This window comes from Crotalus tigris, unplaced genomic scaffold, assembly GCF_016545835.1.
Source record: "Crotalus tigris isolate CLP2741 ecotype Arizona unplaced genomic scaffold, ASM1654583v1 scf7180000021232.520764, whole genome shotgun sequence".
NCBI lineage: Eukaryota > Metazoa > Chordata > Lepidosauria > Squamata > Viperidae > Crotalus > Crotalus tigris.
In genome coordinates this window covers 210,001-231,115 of record NW_024098413.1, presented here as the reverse complement: position 1 = coordinate 231,115, position 21,115 = coordinate 210,001, and the positions used below count along the sequence as shown (strand labels likewise).

General features: G+C 35.7%; 1 protein-coding gene across 4 annotated transcripts in view; it reads left to right on the top strand.

Annotated features, from left to right (window-relative positions):
- GULP1 (GULP PTB domain containing engulfment adaptor 1) overlaps positions 1-21,115 on the top strand; it is a 147,371-nt gene that overhangs the window by 95,620 nt on the left and 30,636 nt on the right. For all 4 annotated transcript variants that reach the window (XM_039369793.1, XM_039369792.1, XM_039369791.1 and 1 more), the window contains exon 5: positions 14,369-14,440. In XM_039369793.1, the coding sequence (XP_039225727.1) occupies positions 14,369-14,440 (72 nt within the window). The remainder of the gene's footprint in view (positions 1-14,368; positions 14,441-21,115) is intronic.

The window sequence follows — 21,115 nt, the reverse complement described above, 5'->3', positions numbered from 1 at the left end:
AGCTGTTTAATTTCTTTTGATTTATTAGACAGGAATTTTGTTATAGGAAATGTTTTATAATATTTTATACTAGTCCTGCATTTTATAATAGCCCTGCATTATAAATATCTGAACAATATTATTATTGTTATAAATATCTGAACAATATTATTATTATTATAAATATCTGAACAATATTATTTCAGTTCCACTCATATGATTTAAAAAAATAAAAGATGTTGTTTATAAAGCTCATTCCCCATATGTAGGAATATTGTCTATTCCTCCATAATACAGTAACTAAGAGTGATGTTCAGTTGGCTTAAATTGGCTGAAATTCACTAAAATCAAAAATGCTATGTTGAATCATATAGGTTATGAACTGCAGTACAGGGAAATATTTTTTTAACTTTGTTACATTGGTTGTAACTTTAAGCCACAATCTGGTCAATTAAATACCATTAAACATCTGCTTCTCTCTCCCATTAAAATCAATAGTGTGTTAGGCTATCATTTTGCCCTCACAAAAACTAATATATCATTGTTTTTAATGACACACTAGTTTTGTATGTACAGCAGGGCTTCTTGAACCTGGCAATATCACAACCTGCCTAAAATGATAAATGGATTTTTATGCTCCTTCATGGAAAGAGAGAGAGAGAGAGAGAGAGAGAGAGAGAGGGAGAGAGAGAGAGAGAATGAGATAATGATAATGAAAAAGCTGTTCATGGTAAATGGTCAGTGTATGGCTACATCCAAGTTTCAAAACTCCTTTTCCTCTTATTTTGTTTACATAAACCTGTTATGGGCAAATGCAAAAAAAGTGAGAAAGAACTTTACCTGCGTAAACCTGATTAGATTTTATCTGTAAATTTGTTGCAACTTCCTGGAGTGTCATCACCCAGTTAGAGAGCCCCTGATGCATATCTAGGGAGGACTCTGATGTTAGCTTACACAGCCCCAAATAAGTCTAGTGCTAACTCATTCCTGAATCTGGAGCTTGGTTCGGATAAAAGAGTGCATTCTGTTTGGGGGGATTCTGTATGTGAGCTGTTCCTCTCCTCTTAGACATGAGTTCCTCTCTTCCTTTATTTAACAGTCAAAGTGCTTCAGGGTTCAGCTGAAGCACTGGGTGCTCAAGCTTTATCTAATGGAGCACTCTACAGAGGTTCAGTGCAGTAAATTCCTCACATCATCTGACTGAGCAGGGCCTTCTCCAAGCTTTTTTTTTTTTTTTTTAAGAGCAGTGAAGTATGCTAGCCCTTTGATTAGTTCCATTTTCATATTTTTCTGGCCTTCCTTTCTGGTTTGGGAGGTCCCCAAAGCAGAGCACCTGTGGAGTCCAGCAGTGTCTGTCCTAGGTATCTCTTATTCTTTTGACCACAGCAGCCTTGTGCTCAGGCAGCTTCTCAAAAGCACAAGTATCTCCATACTGACAAATTAAAAGGAGAACTTCTTCTATATATACTCAATATTTCTGGATGATCTTCTTTAGTTGGTATCTAAGAGGCCCTGTGTCCATGATCTTCCCATTTCCTCCCACAGGTTTTGATTTGGACAGCTTGTGTGAAGAAAATGGTCCGTTACTGAATCCAGTGCTTACTCTCTTCCCTGTCATTGGGACTTTATGCAGATCAGCAATATACATAACAAAGCTTTTTTTTTTTTTTTGCTTGGTGTATTGGCTTTGTTCATTTTGGCACAAATAATGAAATGCCAGTCATAGTCTGATGCCACTCTAGTATGAAAATTTTTGGACATGATTAGGCATATTAACTCCATTTCAGGTGAATAGAAACCTGACTCATTTTTTTTGTTATTGTTCTTTGGTCTCTGCTGATAGGTGATAGCTAATGTCACAGAAAAGATCAAGAAAAATTATTATAGTATGGCAGCCCTGTGGATTCAGTTTCTATGGTCATTACTCTATTTTAGTAAGGATCCTATTTAGGTGTTTTAGGTCCAGATCTTCTGAAACATTCAATTGCCACTTGCATCCTTTGGATTAATAACTTTATAAAATAATCCATATAATTGCAACATGATAATTAACTTAGAAAGAAACTAATCTAGGAAAGAAGCAACCTGGAATTAAGGAGGAACTTCCTAATAATGAGAACAATTAATCACTGGAGTGCCTTGCCTCAAGAAATTGTGGGTACTTCATCGTGGAAGTTTTCAAGAAGAGATTGGACAGCCAAATGGTATGGGGTTTCCTGCATGAGCAGAGGGCTGGACTAGAAGACCTTCAAGGTCCCTTCCAACTGGGCTTTGTTCCTGTGTGAAAGGCAGGTCCCATCCTGTAGTCCACAGACCAAAGTTCTGGGAATGGAAGAAGAGAATGCTGAAGTTTAGAAGAAAGTAGAAACTTGTTTTTCTTTATATCCAAAGTGTGTTTCATCCATATTCTGCAGTAGACTGGTTCAAGATAAAGGATGTTTGCTGTTCTATGCCACATTCTGTGCAATAAAATCAAGCTGTAAAATCATTAAAAGTTCAAGGAAGAGCTAATTGGAAATCTTAATTCAAAATTATTTGTACTATCATTCATGTGTTTCAAGCATGATAATGTTCCTAGATGAAACAAAACTTAAAAAGCAATTGTCCAAAAAGTGGAATTGAATCTGGAATTCAATAACACAAAAATAGCAGATTTTTCAGTAATTGTTCATGTGTGTTGGGGGGGGGGGGAGATTGGCTGTGTTAGACAATCTATTTCTGATTCTGATGTTCATGTCCTTTTCTCAGCTGGGTTGAGAGGGATGAACTCAAAATGTATTAGGATCATTACCTCAATCAGGGGTGTCAAACTGCCGGCCTGGGGGCCAGTTTCATCGTACCGGAGCCGCGCCCACTCCATTGCTGGCAATGGCAAAAAAGCTCCGATACGTTGCGTGATGTCACATGATGTTGTGAGTTTGACATGTCTCACCTAAATGATTGTTCATAACAGTTTTACATTTCCCAACAACTCCCATGAGAGATAATTCTGAAATAAATCCAACTAATATTTAATATATAAATGACATTTTTTAAATTAAGTAATATCTTTAACTATTGTAGCCTAACATTCTATTGCAATTTCATTGAATGTTGTACTTTTACAGATAATCTTTGTTTAGCCAACTACCTTGTTTAGTAACCACAACTAAAAACCTCACATTTACAATGTAAAGCAAAGCAAAACTGAAGTAAGATTGTAAACACAATCTCAGTTTCATTGAAGGGTTGCTTATATTTGCTAAACAAGGACTACCTGTACCTAGAAAACTAATACCAATGATGCATATTGTTGGAGCTTGTTTATACTTGATAGATAAAAACATTATATCCATAGCTGCTTATTATGAGCAAGCTCAGTTCTTACTCTCAGTTCTTACTCTTACTCTTCTATATAGACTGCATTTGATCTCAACAAAAACATTAATGTATTCTTATTTACCATATCTAAAAAGTATTCTATAGCAAACTATATTTATTTTTTATAGTTTATATTTTTTAAACCACACATACACTCACAGGAAGACAAAAGAGACATAAGATACTGTGCTTCATAAATATATATAGTTGGTGTTTCCTGGAAGTTTTTAGTACTGCTTTATCATCTTTTGAGCCTGGTTGTACTCTCATTTTAGCCAAACTAATAACCATCAATTTCCTAGAAGCTAAATCATGGCTCTGGTGATCTTATGACATATCACGCCTTAAATTATTCCTGAAGCCGAGATCATATTTAATCAGGATATTTTCTTTTCATGTGTTCTTTAGAGTCAATGATTCCCTTTGCTCATTGGAAGCATATCAGTTGAAAAATGTGTCATGTATGTGACACATCATGAAATATGTCTCTTGTAGCTTCTATGTTATTATTAGAATGCTTTTGAAGATTCAATATAAAATATTGATGCAAGCCCAGTGCATTTTGAAGGTAATAGTTTTAAATATGGATGGATTCATTTTCCTCTTAAGTTTCCCACACTTCTTGTTACTCAGTTTATGTATGTGTATGAGAGAGAGAGAGAGAGAGAGAGAGAGAGAGAGAGAGAGAGAGAGAGAGAGAGAGAGAGAGAGAGAGAGAGAGAGAGAGAGAGAGAGAGAGAGAGCATGTCTTGTTTTGCAATGAATATACCAGAGTGGACTTACTGAAAGAGCTGTCCTCAACAAATGTTTGGGGGTTTTCATAAATATGTTTTTTAGAATAATGGAATACATTTTAAAGTCCACTCAGGGCTGAATTCATACATAAGACAGTGTCACAAAACAGTTTTTCCTCCATGGTATAACTGCTTGTGTAGGAAGACCATATACAAACCATTATTTTTCTCTATTATCACTATATTACCACCCTATCACTACTATGATTTCTTTTTCATATTAGAAAAGAACCTTGTAACTTGCACCCTAAGAACTCAACATATTAAGGAAAGGTTAAGTTGTCTTATACAGATGTATCTTAACTGAGTTCAATTTCTAAGTACACGTTTACAAGATTGTGTTTTTAGTGATTTATTTGTTGTAAACTAGAGCTTTTTGCTGTTGTTATTTTCCTAAAAGTTGGAAGAAAAACAACATTCTTGTATGTTGAACAAGGGGAAAAAACAACTCAGTCTACCTGAGCAATGATAGCTTAGAACCTATCTAAATAAATGATACTTTTCAGATGTGTCAGTAATTTTTGCTCATGCTAGAAATTTTTACAGAGCACTTTGCAAAAACTGCAGGTTTAACATACAAAAGCTACAGTCCTTGATGAGATTAGGCTAGCAAAAACAACAAGGAAAAGTATTTAAGTATGTCAGAAACCAAAGGAAAATCAGAGAGCTAGTAGTCTGGCAGAACTTTTCAGTTTCTATTTTCCATCTGTTTTCTTTCAGAAGATGAACAAACTCTTGGTTAGCCCTCATTTTGCCATGGGAGAGGGAGTGTGAACTGAAGCTTGAGATTGGCAAGGAGCAAATGAGGAAATTTCTAGCAAATCTAAATGAGTTTAAGTCTCCAGGGCCACAGGAACTACACTCTATGGTATGGAAGAAACTAGTAGAAGTAATTGCAGAACCATTATCTGCTCTCATTGAGAAGTCCTAGGGAACAGGTCAAATAGAAGGCTACTACTGTTGCTCCAATTTTCAGAAAAGGGAAAAAGCAGCACCTAGGAAACTACAGGTTTATGTACTTGCTATCGATATTGGACAATGTCCTTGAGCAGATCATTGAACAACAAAGATTTTGCTTCCTTTGGGGTATACCTTACAGATTTTTGACTGCTAATCATAAAAAATTACCTGAAATTTAACCTATCATGTATCATTTTAGAGCCATGGTGGCAGAGTGGTTAGAGTACAGTATTGCAGGCTAATTCTGCTGACTGCCAGCAGTTTGATCCCTGACTGGCTCATAGTTGACTCAGCCTTCCACCCTTCTGAGGTCAGCAAAATGAGGATCCAGATGTTGGGGGACAATATGCTAACTCTGTAAACGGCTCAGAGAGGGCTAGCACTATGAAGCGGTATTTAAGTCTTAAGTGCTATTGTTAAGAGCTATTTTATAGAAATCTTTCTGCAAGCTGCTTTTGCAATGTACATCCTTCAGTACCTGTCGGCTATGCTGCACAAATGAAAGAAACATATACAAACATGGAACTATTGTTGAAGCACATTGAGTACACCAAGTACAATTGAAGTATCTATGGTGATCTAAAAGTAATGGCTCTACTGCTTGGAATGCAGTTCAGATATACCAAATATTTTGTTACATATGCAAATGGGATCGGTGGATACCATATGAACCACTTGTTATCCAAAGATATTTCTGCATCCATATCACATAAAACCTATATTGATGAAAAATTTTGTGAAAGCAATGAACAAGGAAGGTGAAGTTTTTCCTTATTTGAGACAGATATTTCCAAGAATAATTAATGCCAAGATTAAGGAAAGCATTTTTGTTGATCTGCAGATCAGATACATCATCCATGATAAGTGGTTCAAAGATCTGTTAGTGAGACCAGAGAAAAATCACCTGGAAAGTATTCAAGGATGTTTTTGATAATTTTCTTAGCAACTATGGAGCATTAACTATATTCAGCTGGTTGACAGACTTCTTACAGCATACAAGACCATGAAATGCAACATATCACTGAAGATTCATTTTCTGCATTCACACTTGAACTTCTTTCCTGAAAATCTAATTGCACTCTATGATGAACATGGTGAGAGTTTTCACTAGGACATTGCCACAATGGAAAAATGGTGTCAGGTCAACTGGAATCCATCAATGCTGGCTAACTATTGTTGGACATTGCATTGAGATTCATCAGACACTGAGTACATGCCATGTGGAACTCATGTCAGAAACTATGTGATTAAATACATTATAGTCATTAAAAGTTTGTTTCATATTTCTTAAAATTCCTATGTGATACAGTCATTGTAAAATTATATTTGTGTTCAATTTGAAGGAATCTTTACTATAATCACCAAAAGTTTTTCAGGAAGCAAAACTTTTGAAAAAAAATGTTGTCTAGTGAATTATCATGCAATCTGTAAGTATTTAAACAGGAATTAAGTATTTAACAGGAGCCAACATAGATTTCTGGTAAACGTGTCATGCCAGAATAACTTTATGTCCTTTTATGGAAGAATTACTAGCCTGAATGGCTAGAGAATTGTTGTGGGTTTATATATTTTGATTTCAACAAGGCTTTTGCCAAAGACTTTCATAAAATTATCAAACATCAGTTTGACAACTCAACTATTGAGTAGATCCACAATTAGTTCAAGGTTTGTACTTAAAGCAGAGGTCCCCAACCTTTTGGGCACCGGGGACGAGTTACGTGGACAGAGGTTTTTTCACATACCAGAGGGGAGGTGTGGTTTTGTGTGCTGCCTGCATCCTGTGGATGAGACTTTCCTTGTTTCTGCAGACCGGTACTGGTCCACGGACAAGAGGTTGGGGACCCCTGACTTAAAGGATAGTTATAAATGGCATCAAATCTGTTTAGAAAGACATATTGAGTGGAATGTCAAGGGACTCTGTGCTTTTCCACATTTTTATAATGAGGGAGTTGAAGAAACACTTACCAAATTTGCAGACAATTCAAACCTAGGAGAGGTGGCTAATACTTGAGAGAAAAGGGAATGAATTCAAAATGAGTTAGGCTAGAATGGTAGGCATAAACAGAATGTAATTTAGAGCTTGCAGAAGAGAAGTTGAGAGGACATAATAGCTGTCTTCAAATATCTGAAGGGCAGTCACATTGTAGAAAGTTCAGACTCACTTTCATTTGCTCCAGAGAATAAGACTGGCATAATGGGATGAAACTTGAAAGACATAGACACAGATTAGGCTTTAGGAAGAACCCTCAATGGTAGGAATTGTCAATCAGTGCAATAGGAATAGGAATAGTTATTTGTTCTCCTTCACTGGAGGTTTTCAAGCAGAGGCAGGGTGGCCATCTATTAGGAATGGGATGGTGCAGGGGTAGGCAACCTTGGATCTTTTATGACTCGTGGACTCGTGGCTCAGGAATTCTAGGAGTTGAAGTCCACGAGTCATAAAAGAGCCAAGGTTGCCTACCCCTGGGATAGTGTATCCTGCAGTGTGCAGGGAGATTTGATTTCTCCTAGAATCCTTTTTTTCTCTAAGATTCTATTTTATCTTTTGGTTATTTGTTGTGGTTTTGGAAAGTCTCCTAATGTGAAAGGAATATAGGAAAAATAAAATTATTTCCTCTGCCATAGAAAATAGAATAATATAATTTATTTGTCCTAGGGGAGAGCTCTTGAGTACTTTTCAAGAAACTTTTTCATAAACAGTGGGACAGTTTATTAGTTATCAAATGCCACATTGATTAAAGGGTAGTTACAAATGGCACCAGATCTACTTAGAAAGACATATTGATTAACTGAAGATCACAGGAAAAGTTGATTTGGCAACTGAGTTCTGAAGTAACGTTAAAGAAAATGATTTTAATTTATTGCATTTATATGAAAATCAATACAAAATCTAAGACTGTCAGATAACACAATTCTCCTAAATAATAGTGTGGCAAATATGCTATTAAGAATCAATTTGATGTGGTAATTAAGGCATCAGACTAGAAACCAGGAGATTGTGAGTTCTAAAGCACAAAGCCAACTGGATGACTTTGGGCCCGTCATTTTCACTTAGCACTAAGAAAAAGGGAAATAGCAAATCATTTCTGAGATTTTGTCTAGAAAACTGCAAAGATTAGTGTAGGCAGTGGCGAGGTCAACAATGACTCAAAGGGGAATGTATGCATATGCCTGTAGATTCAACACTGATTCAAAGGTTTGTGTGCTCTTGTATACATGCACACACACACACACACAACACACACACACACACACACACACACACAGATGTTTACAGCAGAGGAATTGAAAAAAATAAGAATCAAAATGTTACCTACGAAAATTAAAAGTGTGATCTGAAAGTAAACCATAAAGTTTTTAGGAGACTAAATTGTCATCTGAGGTGCTTTTAAATGAAGGTCATCAAACTGAATTCCTCTGTTCAGGGAAATGAGCTTAGTTGCATCATAAATTAAATGTGTTGTACAGGAATCAATACACACTCCTTATGGAATCAACAGTAAGTGATTGGTTCAGAAAATAATGCAATCATGTTAATATAAATGATATTCCAAGCTGAACACAAAAACTTTTCTGCTGATTAGCGGAGAGAATGCCCTGCAGCCCTGGGTTGCTGGTAGTTTTCAATTATGCTTATAATAAATTAGTTTTTAATCAATTACACAAAAGGCATTGGCAAGGCTGCTCCCAGCACATTGTCCTAATGTACCAGTAACTTTAGAGAAAATAACTTATGATCTATCCATTTTCACTGTAAAAAGACAAAAAATAGACAAAAAATGAGGAAAAAAACTGGTTGCTCATATATTTCCTATTCCTTTAAAGGCAAAAATTTACTGAAGTTCTAATGAAGCTTTGCAGTATATTAAAGAAAAAATCTTTTTTTCTAAGTTAGAGCACAATTCAATTAATAAATAATGTTTTAAAATACTTGTATTTAAGAAACCAAGTGCCTAACATAATTAAAAACAGGATCTTACAGATTTGTAGCATTATGGGGATGTGAAACCAAGAGAGATGCATCTGATAAAGTGAACTGCAGCCACAAAAATTTATAACATTTAATAAAATTTTGGTGGAAAAAAAATGCTACCAGATTTCAGATGTTTTGCCATCATAGACTAATACACCTCACCTCCTATAATATTCCCATGTCAGTTATATTTCCTGACGTACAGTATGATCCTTCATTATCAATTCACCTGTACTGCCAGATGAGATCAGATGAAAAATAGTTTTTTTTACCCAAACGTGCATTAAATTTTATACACTGATTATAATTATTTATACAACAATTAAGTCTGTGGCTCTTTGAATCCATTGTCTGGGTGACTTGATCTAATCTGGTAAGAATTTATTGGTTCTTATTAAAATGGAACTAAATCAGAAACATTAGTGGTTATGAAATAAAGCCAAATAAATGTTCTCATAGGGTGTAATAATTTGAGGATTCTTCTCAAACCACATATTTGCTTTTCCTCACTTGAGATTATATATTCTCCATTTACAGGTATTTAACAAACTGTGTATGAACTAGGCATATTAGCATGATTTAGCCTAAGGATGCTAGACAAATTTAGATATTTTTTTTTCAAGTATCATGGTAAAAGATGATGGACAAAAATGGAAAGAATATTAAGGTAGAAAATATATAATTTTATCATCATTCATTTAGTTGTTAATTGAATCAATTAAAAGCAGTGCAAACCTTGGGAAAATCAATGATAAGCACTTCTCGGTTACTATGAGGTTTGCAATTAACAATAGTTATTTCTCATCCCAAAAATGCAGCCAAAATTTCAGCTTGATTTAGCAAACGTATTAGCTACTTGTTATTCAGAACTCAAAGTCTCCTACTTTCTACACCAAACTGGCTCCTGATACTACATCTTAAATATAAGTAATTGCCTATTGGTTGAAAGGAATACTTGCTAACAGTACACATTAAAAGATAATTCTTGTTTCAGTTTCCAGGACTGGTTTCTAACAATGAGTCATTTCTTTAATATCATATGCATTATTTTAGTATTGTGAGATTAAGGTATTCAACTTCTTTTTGAGTCAGAAAGTTTATTTTCTGCAGTGAAGGGAGAGGGCATTTATCCATCTTTCATGTTATTTTTCCTGAGTAAGATTCAAACAGCTTTCTTATCCATCTTAATCTCTCTTAATCAGGGGATAATTTTGACCTGACTATACAGACACATCACAGCATTTCCAATGTATATATTCAATGATGCAATCTTCGATCTCCGGGAAGAGTATACTCCAGTTATTTATTGTTAAAACCACATTTAAAACAATAAAAACAGTTATATACAAAAATTAAAACAACTTAGCTTTCGCTGGTCCTCTGCCCCACTCTGAGGACGCTGGCAGAGGACCAGCGAAAGCTAAGTTGTTTTAATTTTTGTATATAACTGTTTTTATTGTTTTAAATGTGGTTTTAACAATAAATAACTGGAGTATACTCTTCCCGGAGATCGAAGATTGCATCATTGAACAAATATGCCCGGGATTCGTATTTTTATAACCATTAAGGATATATATATATGTACATACAAATACCTGTGAAAACCTCAGAAAACATATATATATATATATATATATATATATATATATATATATATATATATATATATATATACATACATTCAGAAAAATAAATGGTATATATTTGTGTGTCTAATTTTCAAGCTGAGGATACTATTTCACTCATTTGAATTCACAGCAATTATTTTATGGCATTCCAAGCATTTATTAGCAGTCAATTATTCAAAGGTATAAAAAGTCATGCATGAAATTAAAAAAAAAAATGTAGGACAGGAGTAAATTTAAAAAAAATCTGCATAATAACAAATACTATGCTGCTCTCTACTGGAAGAGAAAGGATTACATGTCTTATTTATCTGGTTTAATTGTTTAAAACAGTTTTCAGAATGAATTTAATCAAGTTCTGCAGTTTTTAGTATGAACATGGAAAGCTATAATGTTGTGAACAATAATGTATGTGAGTTGTTGTTTACATCCATTGGCTCAACAAGATCTGTCCTGAATAAAGGAGAAAAACAATATGGAAATATAGAAACAATTTCAGTACTGACTATGTATGCATTTGACACCCTCTAACTTTGTTGCAGTGTTACTAGTACACATTTAGGGCTAAATGATCTATTTGTCAAGAGCGAATCTCTTTCTATTTTCTACTTTGAATTTTTCAGAGTAGTATGATGTTGCAAATAAGTGATTCCAGTATCTGAAGAAGGGAGAGGGGTTCAAAATTAGTAAAAATGAAATGATTATAAATGTTATTGAGTACTTTTATTTTTATCCTACATCTCACCAGTTAAAAGATAAATGGGCTCAAGTATCATGACTTCTTGGGAGTGATCTTAATATATACTTTCTAAATTATTAAAATAAAAGTGCAATGTTGTGTTATGCCCCTAGAACTTGCTAATAGTCTCAGTGCTAATATTTTTTCAAAGATTTTAAGGACAATTATATTATCCACTACTTGGCCATAATAGTGTTGGCTGCATTAAAATTAAATTATTTTCCAGTAAACATATGTTTTTCCACTTGAAAAAACAATTGTAATTCTGACTCGGTATCCAAATTACTCATTTAATGTGGCTTTATTATGGGAGGCTAGTTTATAAATCTACATGTTTAAACTATGCTTCCTTTTTTGATCACTTTTAAACAATTTGAAAACAAATTTTTACACCATTCCAGATTTATTGGTGATTGTTTTATAATGTGCTATAAAAGTTTGTTGTTTCTTAGCAGTTTTATTTTAATTAAAGGTTTATTGTTAAACAATGGGGTATAGCTAATAAGAAGATATGCGTTTATGGTTTTTGTGTGTGTGTTTATGTGTGTGTGTGTGTGTGACAGAAAGAGAGTTTTTTCAGATAAAAGTATTGATTATAAGATATATTGGGGGTAGCAGGGTGTCTAGCTTTCCAAGTATTGCTAAGCTGCAGTTCTCTCCAGTCCTAGTTAGCCTGACTAATGGTGAAGAAACTGGAAGTTACAGCTCAGCACAAGTTACTCACTTCTGCTTTGTTTGGTCTATTAAACTACTGTAAAATTAATCTGCTAACTTTAAGCAAGTAGCTCAAATACTTTTGAGCACAGAAGTGATATTTTCTGTACTTGCAAATGTGTTTAAAATTCAGTAGTTATATCCTTGTAATGCAAACTCACAGATTTAAATCCCGAAGAATGTTCAATATGGTCAGGTTCTCTATCCACTATGGCAGATATAGGGACAAGAACCCACCTGCAGGAAGTGAAAAGTATTAGTAAAAACGTAGTTCTCAACCTATGAAGAAGCCAAGAATAATGAGGCAACCCAGCTTTTCTTTTTCATAAATAAATTTGTAAGTCCCTTTGTAAGACATCTAAGTGATGATATGTGTAAGTATTAAATATTCAAAATAATTGCCTTGAAATGTTATTACTAACACATGGCTGTTATTGCTGATATTTCTCCTACACTGATATTTTTAGTATTGAACATGATTTCCTTTGCAACAATATTTAAGTATTTTGCTTTTCATTTCCCTGTCTAGTCCATAGCCATGGGGTTCCCATTTCTCATTCAAGTATAATCAGTCCATGCCTTCTTAATTTTTCAAAAGTTTAGCAATTTTTTTCCTTAAATTATCCCAGATCACCCAACTAACAAGTTTTCTCTCTATTTTTCTGAACGTCGCCTAATAATGGGAGGTCCGAGAGATATAAGCTTATTATAGGTTCAGCATTGCCCTTATGGCCAGTAATGAAGTGTGACTTGATTTGCAGAGCAGTTTTCAGTAAGAGCTATACTTCCAGTGACCAGGTAACAGTGAGCATACATCAAAGAGAGAAAGCCTATCAATTCCTGATGCCTTACACTCTTTGAGCAAAATTCACAGCTCACAGTAGCCTTCTCCAAAAAGGTAGAGAAATTTCTGTTGCAATAAGTACAGGACATTCTTTCACTGCAGCAGGAAGGACTTCATTGTTCTCACTGCATGGGCTAATTTTTATTTTATTTTTTGGTGGGGGGAGAGAAGCATACTTGAGCTATAAGTTCATGTGTTTGATGCAAAAGAATGCTTTGCATTCTACTTACAGCACTTCTTCCTATAAAAATGCATAATGTCCATGGCAGAGATAGTCCAAACGGTTTTCTTTTTGAACACCATTTGTATCAAGAGAAAGTTCTATAGTAAGCAATGGTAGTAGCCTTTAGGCTTATGTACCACCCCATAGTGCTTTATAGCACTCTCTGGGCAGTTTACAACAATCTGGGTCCTCATTTTACTGACTTTGGAAAGGTGGAAGGCTGAGTCAACCTTGAGCCCCATCAGGATTGAACTCCAGACTGTGGATAGAGTTTCCCTGCAATACTGCACTTTAACTTCTGTGCCACCAGGGCTCACTATGATGGTGATTGCCAATCTTTGTGCAAATTCAGAGACATAAAAAAGCAGCACATTATATTAGCTCCTATTATGGCCATCTCATCTTTATTACCATCTAGTCTACATAGCTAGGAAATATTAGAAGCATAAAATGTGAATGGCAAGTGGGTGTATATAGCCTCGGGTTTATGCCAAAGCATATCACATAATCCTTTTTGCATCCACTGCAAAATTTCTGCATGAGTTGTTCAGCATGGCCCGTCATTGATTAACTCAGTGCAGCAGTTCTTATCTTCTGAAATGAATAACAATTGTTTAAATGAAATGTCTACATTTCTACAAGTCAGCATTACTATAAGCCACTACAATGGTATTGCTGAATGCTGCTTGCATTTTATCTTAATTCTGAATGTCTGTTCCAAAATAAATGTAATAAATTCTGTTACAACACCATAATTTATGATGAGGTTTTGCCCTAAATACAATGCTAGCCCATCATATTTCTCATTTGTCAGTGTTGTGATTCATTGCAAGTTGATAATATTAGAAATATTAAATTGTGGGCAGAGTCTGAAACATTTTTGTAAATATTGTGGCAGGTCATTTGTGGTTGAAATTTTTCTTCAGTAAGGGTTAGGATTTCTCCAAGTTTGGCTTACCAGGGGAGGCAATTATGTGCAGTACCGGTCAAAAGCATATTCGATGAAAGAAAAAGATGTCCCATTAAGTAAAATATTTCAGTTTAACCCAAATTTGTCTTTCTGGTTTAAAATCATACAGAAATAAATTATTGGTCAGTTAAAACACTGATTAGCTATTTCAAAGACTTAAAACTTTTTCTCACAAATTACATTTCAGTTTCTTGGCAGTACAGAAGTGGAGCAGCCCAAAGGTACAGAGGTTGTAAGAGATGCTGTGAGAAAACTTAAGGTAAGGACATCTTTAAAATACAATATTTATTTTTTAAAAAAAACATGTCTAGGTTGTAAATGTGTGTCTGTAACTGAAGTACATTGTAAGAGCCAATGTGAGTCGGTCACTGGGACCACAGGTTTATTTTTCCAAGTTTTCAAATTTGTGCTGGAGCCCATTTTCAGGGAACTTCTCTCTCTCCAGAATGAAGACACATTCTGGAGACAGAGAAGTTCCCAGAGGATGAGTCTAGAACAAGTCCGAAAGCTTGGAAGAATAAACCTTTGATCCCAGTGACCGACTCATATGGGATGCTACAATATTGTCCTGGGACATGTGTATTTACATCCAAATAATAAAGAATCTGTATTGGCATCAGGTAGCAAATGTGAGACTAGGCCAAAAATACTCAGCTGATGCAGAAATAAGAAGAGGGGTCAGACAAGGATGTATTCTGTCTCCACTGTTGTTCAATATCTCCTCTGAGTCAATCTTCAATGAGGCACTGAAGAACATTGATGCTGGCATCAAAGTAAACAGTGTTTGAATCAACAACTTAAGATACGCTGACGATACAGTTCTGCTTGCCAGTAAGCATGAAGACCTTCAGTTCCTCATCAACAGAGTCACAGAAATATCTGAAAAATACGGCTTGAAACTTAACACCTCAAAAACCAAGATCATGGTCATCAGCAAACAACCCATTAATTTACCACCAATAAATTCAGAAGGAATAACACTAGAAAAAGTTGAAAGGATCATACACCTCGGTTCCAATTTACATGAAAACTGGGACATCACTGTTGAAGTAAAGACAAGGATAGAAAAAGCTCGAACAGCATTCTTGAAAATGAAAAAGGTCTTCTGCAGTCACGACATAAGCCTGAAAATCAGGCTTGTCAGATGCTATATTTTTCCTATCCTGCTCTATGGAGTAGAGAGTTGGTCTCTGACAGAATGCCACCTGAAGAGACTAGAAGCATTTGAAATGTGGATTTACAGGCGGCTGTTACGTATAAGCTGGGTTGACAAGATCAGAAATGAGGAGGTGATAAGCTGCCTGGGAAAGCCAAGGGAAATCATCAAAACAATTAAAAAACAAAAATTAGAATATTTCGGACATGTGATGCGACACCCAGAAAAATACAGCATACTCCATTTAATCCTCCAGGGAATGATTGAAGGCAAATGAGGTCCAGGCAGGAGAAGAACATCAAGGCTTCAAAATCTAAGGAAGTGGTTTGGATAAAACTCAGCAGCACTTTTTCGTGCGGTTGCTGATAAAAACAGGATCGCCAACATCCGATAATGGATATGGCACAAGAAGAAGATGTATATTTACCTTTATTCTCAAAGTACATTGTGTTCATTTTCAAAATATTAATACTGGATTTTTTTAATAGTGTAGGTATGTTCATAGCCCTTATTTAAACTGTGGAATCACCAAATCTCTGTTTTTTATTTTATTTTATTCTCTCTATCCCAACATACAGAAAAACTTGCTAACAAAGCAAAGTTCATTGCAGCAAATAGGATCAAATAAGAATTCTTCCCTCCAATAGAAATATCTCAGTTAGGACTCTGGGCAAGAATGGTGATTGAAATCTCAGTACATTGGTAATTCATATACAATCCCTCCTTTTGTGAATAGCATTGCATCTGTTTAATTCCTCTAATATGGATGTACTTTAATGACATGGACAGCATTCAGTATGGGGAAGGGATCATATATTCCACATTCTTGCAAGGAATAACATAATTTGATCCCAGACAGCAGTTAGAGAAGCTATAAAAAGGGATTCATCTTTTGCCTTTTCAGCTATTTTTCATCTCCCGTTTCTTCCTCTTCCTGACACTGTTCTAGGGATTCCTACTGAAAAGCAATAATTGAGCTGGGGATCAAATTTCAGAGTCTGGTCATCTTTATAAACCTAATTTATTTTCCCATGTAACAGTGGGTAAAAGTCTGGGCAAAAATTAATTTATTTTAAATCTTCTATTAAAATGATCAATGAACATCACACTATCCATCTTTTTACCTATCTTTAAAAATGAAAGCTTTGCTGTGGATAATTTACAGCATTGGTATAATATCGTATAATATTCCTCTATATATTTCTAAAATATATTTTCTGAAAATGAATTTAATTTCTCAGGGGTCTGAGAAGTTCTTTCCTTTGTTAGGAAGCTCGGATGTGTCTCTTAGAGAAAGAGGCGTTAATTTTTCAGACTCGGTAAGGTGTACCTTCTGTCTCAGGTCAATGAGCTCTGTCATTGGAAGCGTACTCTTAGCTATCTTGGGATCATTGTTATCAGACATCTCTTATTAAATGTGAGTCCCTTAGGGTCCAATTATTTGTGAAAGTAGCGAATTCTTCTTCTACATGAGCTATCAGAGAGAAATCTACTTTGATTTTTATAGTCTGAAAGGGAACATAATAAAGCACTATTTTGGTGGAGATAGGGGATAGAATATGGAGTGCATACTGTTGAGCAATTAATTGCTGCAGCCTATTTATCACTTGAAAAAAATAACCGTGGGAATTTTTATAGATAAAACAACTTATGATGTCAGGATATTAGCCTTCAACCTAAGTGCTTCAAAACCACCTTTGTTTGTAATAATTTTAATGGACACACATACTGTTATTTATATGTAAATCCTTTCTAAATTATACTATGTTAGTATTTAGCTTAGCATTCAGGATTATAAGCAAGCATGGATTAGGGGGTTAGAGTATCTAACCCATCCACGACAATGGAAAAGTCTTTCAACATCCATAAGTCACTTTTTATAGATGTGCAATTATTATTCCAGTAATCAAATCCATAATCCAATAACCCATTTTTTTTTGTATCTATTAGATAAATGTAGATCCAGCTTATTGTTGGAAATGTGGATTTCAAAAATGCAGCACTGATACTTATGATGTAGTCTTGTGCTGTAGTGGCTCCTTTTTGGCTAGCAGTTATTTTAAAAATTAATTTTGGTTTGGAAAATTGTTTAGCTTTTGTAGATGCACATGGGATTTTTTTTTTCTACACTATATGCTGGATAACGGCAGGGTAAAGAAAATGTCCATTGCTTACTTTTTCAGTGGCAAAAAGATTGATTGCAAAGATGAAAGACATATATTCTCTGTCAATATAAAGTTGACTGAAGAGCTTTCAAGGGCAACTTCAGCAAGATTCTGCTGTTGGAAACATCCTCTTGACTGTTCTTCTATTCTAGCCTTCTCTTTTGAATATCTTGTTTCCTGTGCTCCCTTTTACTTATTTATTTTTCTCCCTACTCAGTCTACCTGACAATGTAAACAAATTTCTTGTAAAATATTATATAAACATATGTATAGAATTAACTGAATAGTTTCCAAGTGATGAACATACAGGTCAATTCTTTGTTTTTCTCTTTTTTTCCCCATTTTGCAAACAGTTAAAAACACTGAAAAGTCATAATTACAATATAATAAATAATCATTTATTCAAAACACTAAAGCAGTGGTTCTCAACTTGTGGGTCGGGACCCTATTTGGGGTCAAACGACCATTTCATGGGGGTCGCCAAACAATGCAGTCCCCATTTTTCCCCCTTTTCCTTAGCTGTGCTACTCCCTTTTATTCTATTGGCTTTTGAAAGCGAATAGAATAGACTCTCTTGAATAGAGTCTAATTCTATTGGCTTTCAAAAGCCAATAGGAATTGTCCAGGCTGTCTCTGCCCTGCTGAGCCCGCCAAAAGTCCTATTCTGCAAACGGTGCTGCACCAGTTGAGTAGTCCTCGACTTACGACCGGTTGAGTAGTCCTCGACTTACGACCGGTTGGGGGTCACGGCATTAAAAAGGTTGAGAACCACTGCACTAAAGGTTAATTGTGTGACATGCAGTTGAACCAACATTTCCTGCAGGTTTTAAAAAGTTATGTATCTGTCATTAACCTCTATTTGCAGCACAATAATCTATCAGGTTTGGGGAAGATTGTCCCAAGGGAAAGGGATCAGAACAGAGAAGATCCTTTTGCAGGCTCCTACTTCATCCATCCTAGAGGAAGGGGATTTACATCATGTCAACTTTGCTAGTTTGTATTCAGTGGGCAGCTTCTATAAGATAGATAAGTCATATAAAGTTTTATAAGTAACTATCAGCTTCCTGAGGTGGTCTTGGAAGCAAACGTATAACATGATCACAAACTGCAACATCATACTGTATAATCATGGTGACCTACAATAGCAGTTGTGGCAGTCTCAGTTGCCATTGTTAGGCAAACCCCATGTGGTTGCAGCATCCCATGGTCATGCGATCACCATTTGTGACCTCCTGCCAACTCCCATTGACTTTGCTTGTCAAAAGCCAGCAGTTAGGACTCCAAAGACTGATCACATGATCACACAACATCGTGACGGTCATAGTTGCAAGCTGATTTCCAAGCACTCAAAAAACATTACTATGGGGATGCAGCAACAGACCCAGTTATAAAGAAGTAAATCCCCTCATTCAGTGTCATCATAACTGTGAATGGTCACTGAATGAGGTGGTCCTTTACTGAGGACTACCTATATTCCCATCCAGAGTCAATGATGTACCTGTTCAGGAAAGCTTCTGAATCACCAGCTCTCATGTCTTATCAGGATTGATTCTAAATATCTTTCTCCCCAAACTCCCAAGCTTTGAAACAGTAGGTCAACATTTATAGAGTACTCTGTTAAACTTTTCTTTCCCTAGACTGCATCATTCAGGAGTTTCTATAATTGTTATCACATTCTCATCTTCAACACTTTCCCCAGAAAGGGAAGGATTTTGAAGGGAAAGATTTAGATGGACAGAAGTTGTTCATATTGGCTAGATCAGTGATGGCAAACCTTTTAGAGACTGAGTGCCCAAAAACCGCCCTGCCCCATCCTGTCCCAGTTCCACCCCATCCCAGCTCGTCTGCCCCCCGCCCACCCGCAAGGCCACCCACCATCTCCACAGCCTGCCACAGATTGCCCAGCAGTGCCATGGCAGCCATGCCTTCCGCCTGCACCCTGCAGCATCAATTGTGCGTGATGGGGTGTGAGGGCAGAGTCTTGTCCCCGCTGTCCAGCTGCCATGTCCTTGGCTGTGCTGCTCCGTGTGGGCCACACTCAGGGCAACTCTCCTCTGGGGGGACTGCTGATGGGGGGGGCTGTGGGAGGAGGTGGGGCTGGGGCAACAGTGCGCATAATCAGAGAGAGGGCTCTGAGTGCTGCCTCTGGCACACATGCCATAGATTCACCACCACTGGGCTAGATCAAAGATTAAGGTTTTGTAGAAGTGACGCATGGTTGCATGCACTTTCAAGGAAGCCATTCACCACTTCTCAGATCCATTCACTTTCTGGCCACAAAAAAGAGCCAGAAAAGGAAAGGATCCAACCCACAAAGTCAGACCTCATGGCATAGAGAACTTTCATCACAAGCACAGGTAAAACCAACCTACAATGAAATATAACCCTAATCAACGCCACAGTCTGTCAAGACAGCATGCAAATCCAATTAAATAAAATCCGATACAACTTTATTTTAATATCCCTTTAAATGGAATAATAGAAAGTGACCTAAATAAAAGTGCTAGTGGTATTCGTAAAACTATTACTGTTTTGTACAACTCTTATGAAACTCAGCTGGATGACTTTGGGCCAGTCACTCTCTCTTAGCTCAATCTACCTCACAGAGGTATTGTGGGAAAAATAGGAGAATGAGGATTATGTAGGTTTGCTGCCTTGAGTTACTTATAAAAATAATGAAGGCTATATATAAAATAAAAACAAAGAAGATCTACATTTGGGCAGTAAACCCAGATGCTTAGGTTATACTATATAGTGTATATTATTAAGAAGAAGGTGTCGGTTAATCTAATAACAAAAGTGAATCTCAAATATTATGGAACTTTTCTTGTATGTGTTTGAACTCTATGGGCCAATTTATGTTTGGCAATACTTGTATACATGGTTGCATGGCTGGAAGACCACAGAAATTGGGAAAAGGATATGTAAAGATTTGAACTGTTATCTTAAACTTTAGAGTTAATAATCTTGGACCTGGGGATGCAACTGAAGAAAAAAGCACAAAAATTGGTTTGTGTTACAAGTAACTCTTTTTGGATTTTCTAAATTAGAAAATAAAAGGAAATTTCAATTAAATTAAAAGCATAGAACTTTATTAATAGAAGGAAATTAATTATAGTTCTATGGTCAATTTATATGTTTCATCATTTTTACCTTTTTAAAAACTATTTAGTGCTTTTGGACTTTTTATCCACTTAAAACACCTGTTTCAATAAAGGCCATGATGCTTCAAAGAGCTGAACGCGTATCAAGAGATGCTTACATGTTCTTCACTTCTGTTAAAATGGCTGTGAAATTTTGCATTTGCTGAAGCATTGTTCAGTTGTGAGTGATTATGTTTATAATTAGGGATGTCATAATCCCTTATAATTAATTTAATTCCACAATCAGAGATAAACAAGTTAAATATATAAAAATGTGATGTTTCCCTCATTTACACTGTGCATTTTTATTTTTACCAGTAGGTGGGGCTGGTGTTCCACAGCAAAAAAGAGTCTGAGGAAAAAATAAGTTTTTTTCAATTTCTTTACCAAATTTTAATTTATCTCTAATAATTAACATTTCAGTTACTATATTGCACCATCCATTGCTTGGTTCCTTGAAAAGTTTCATT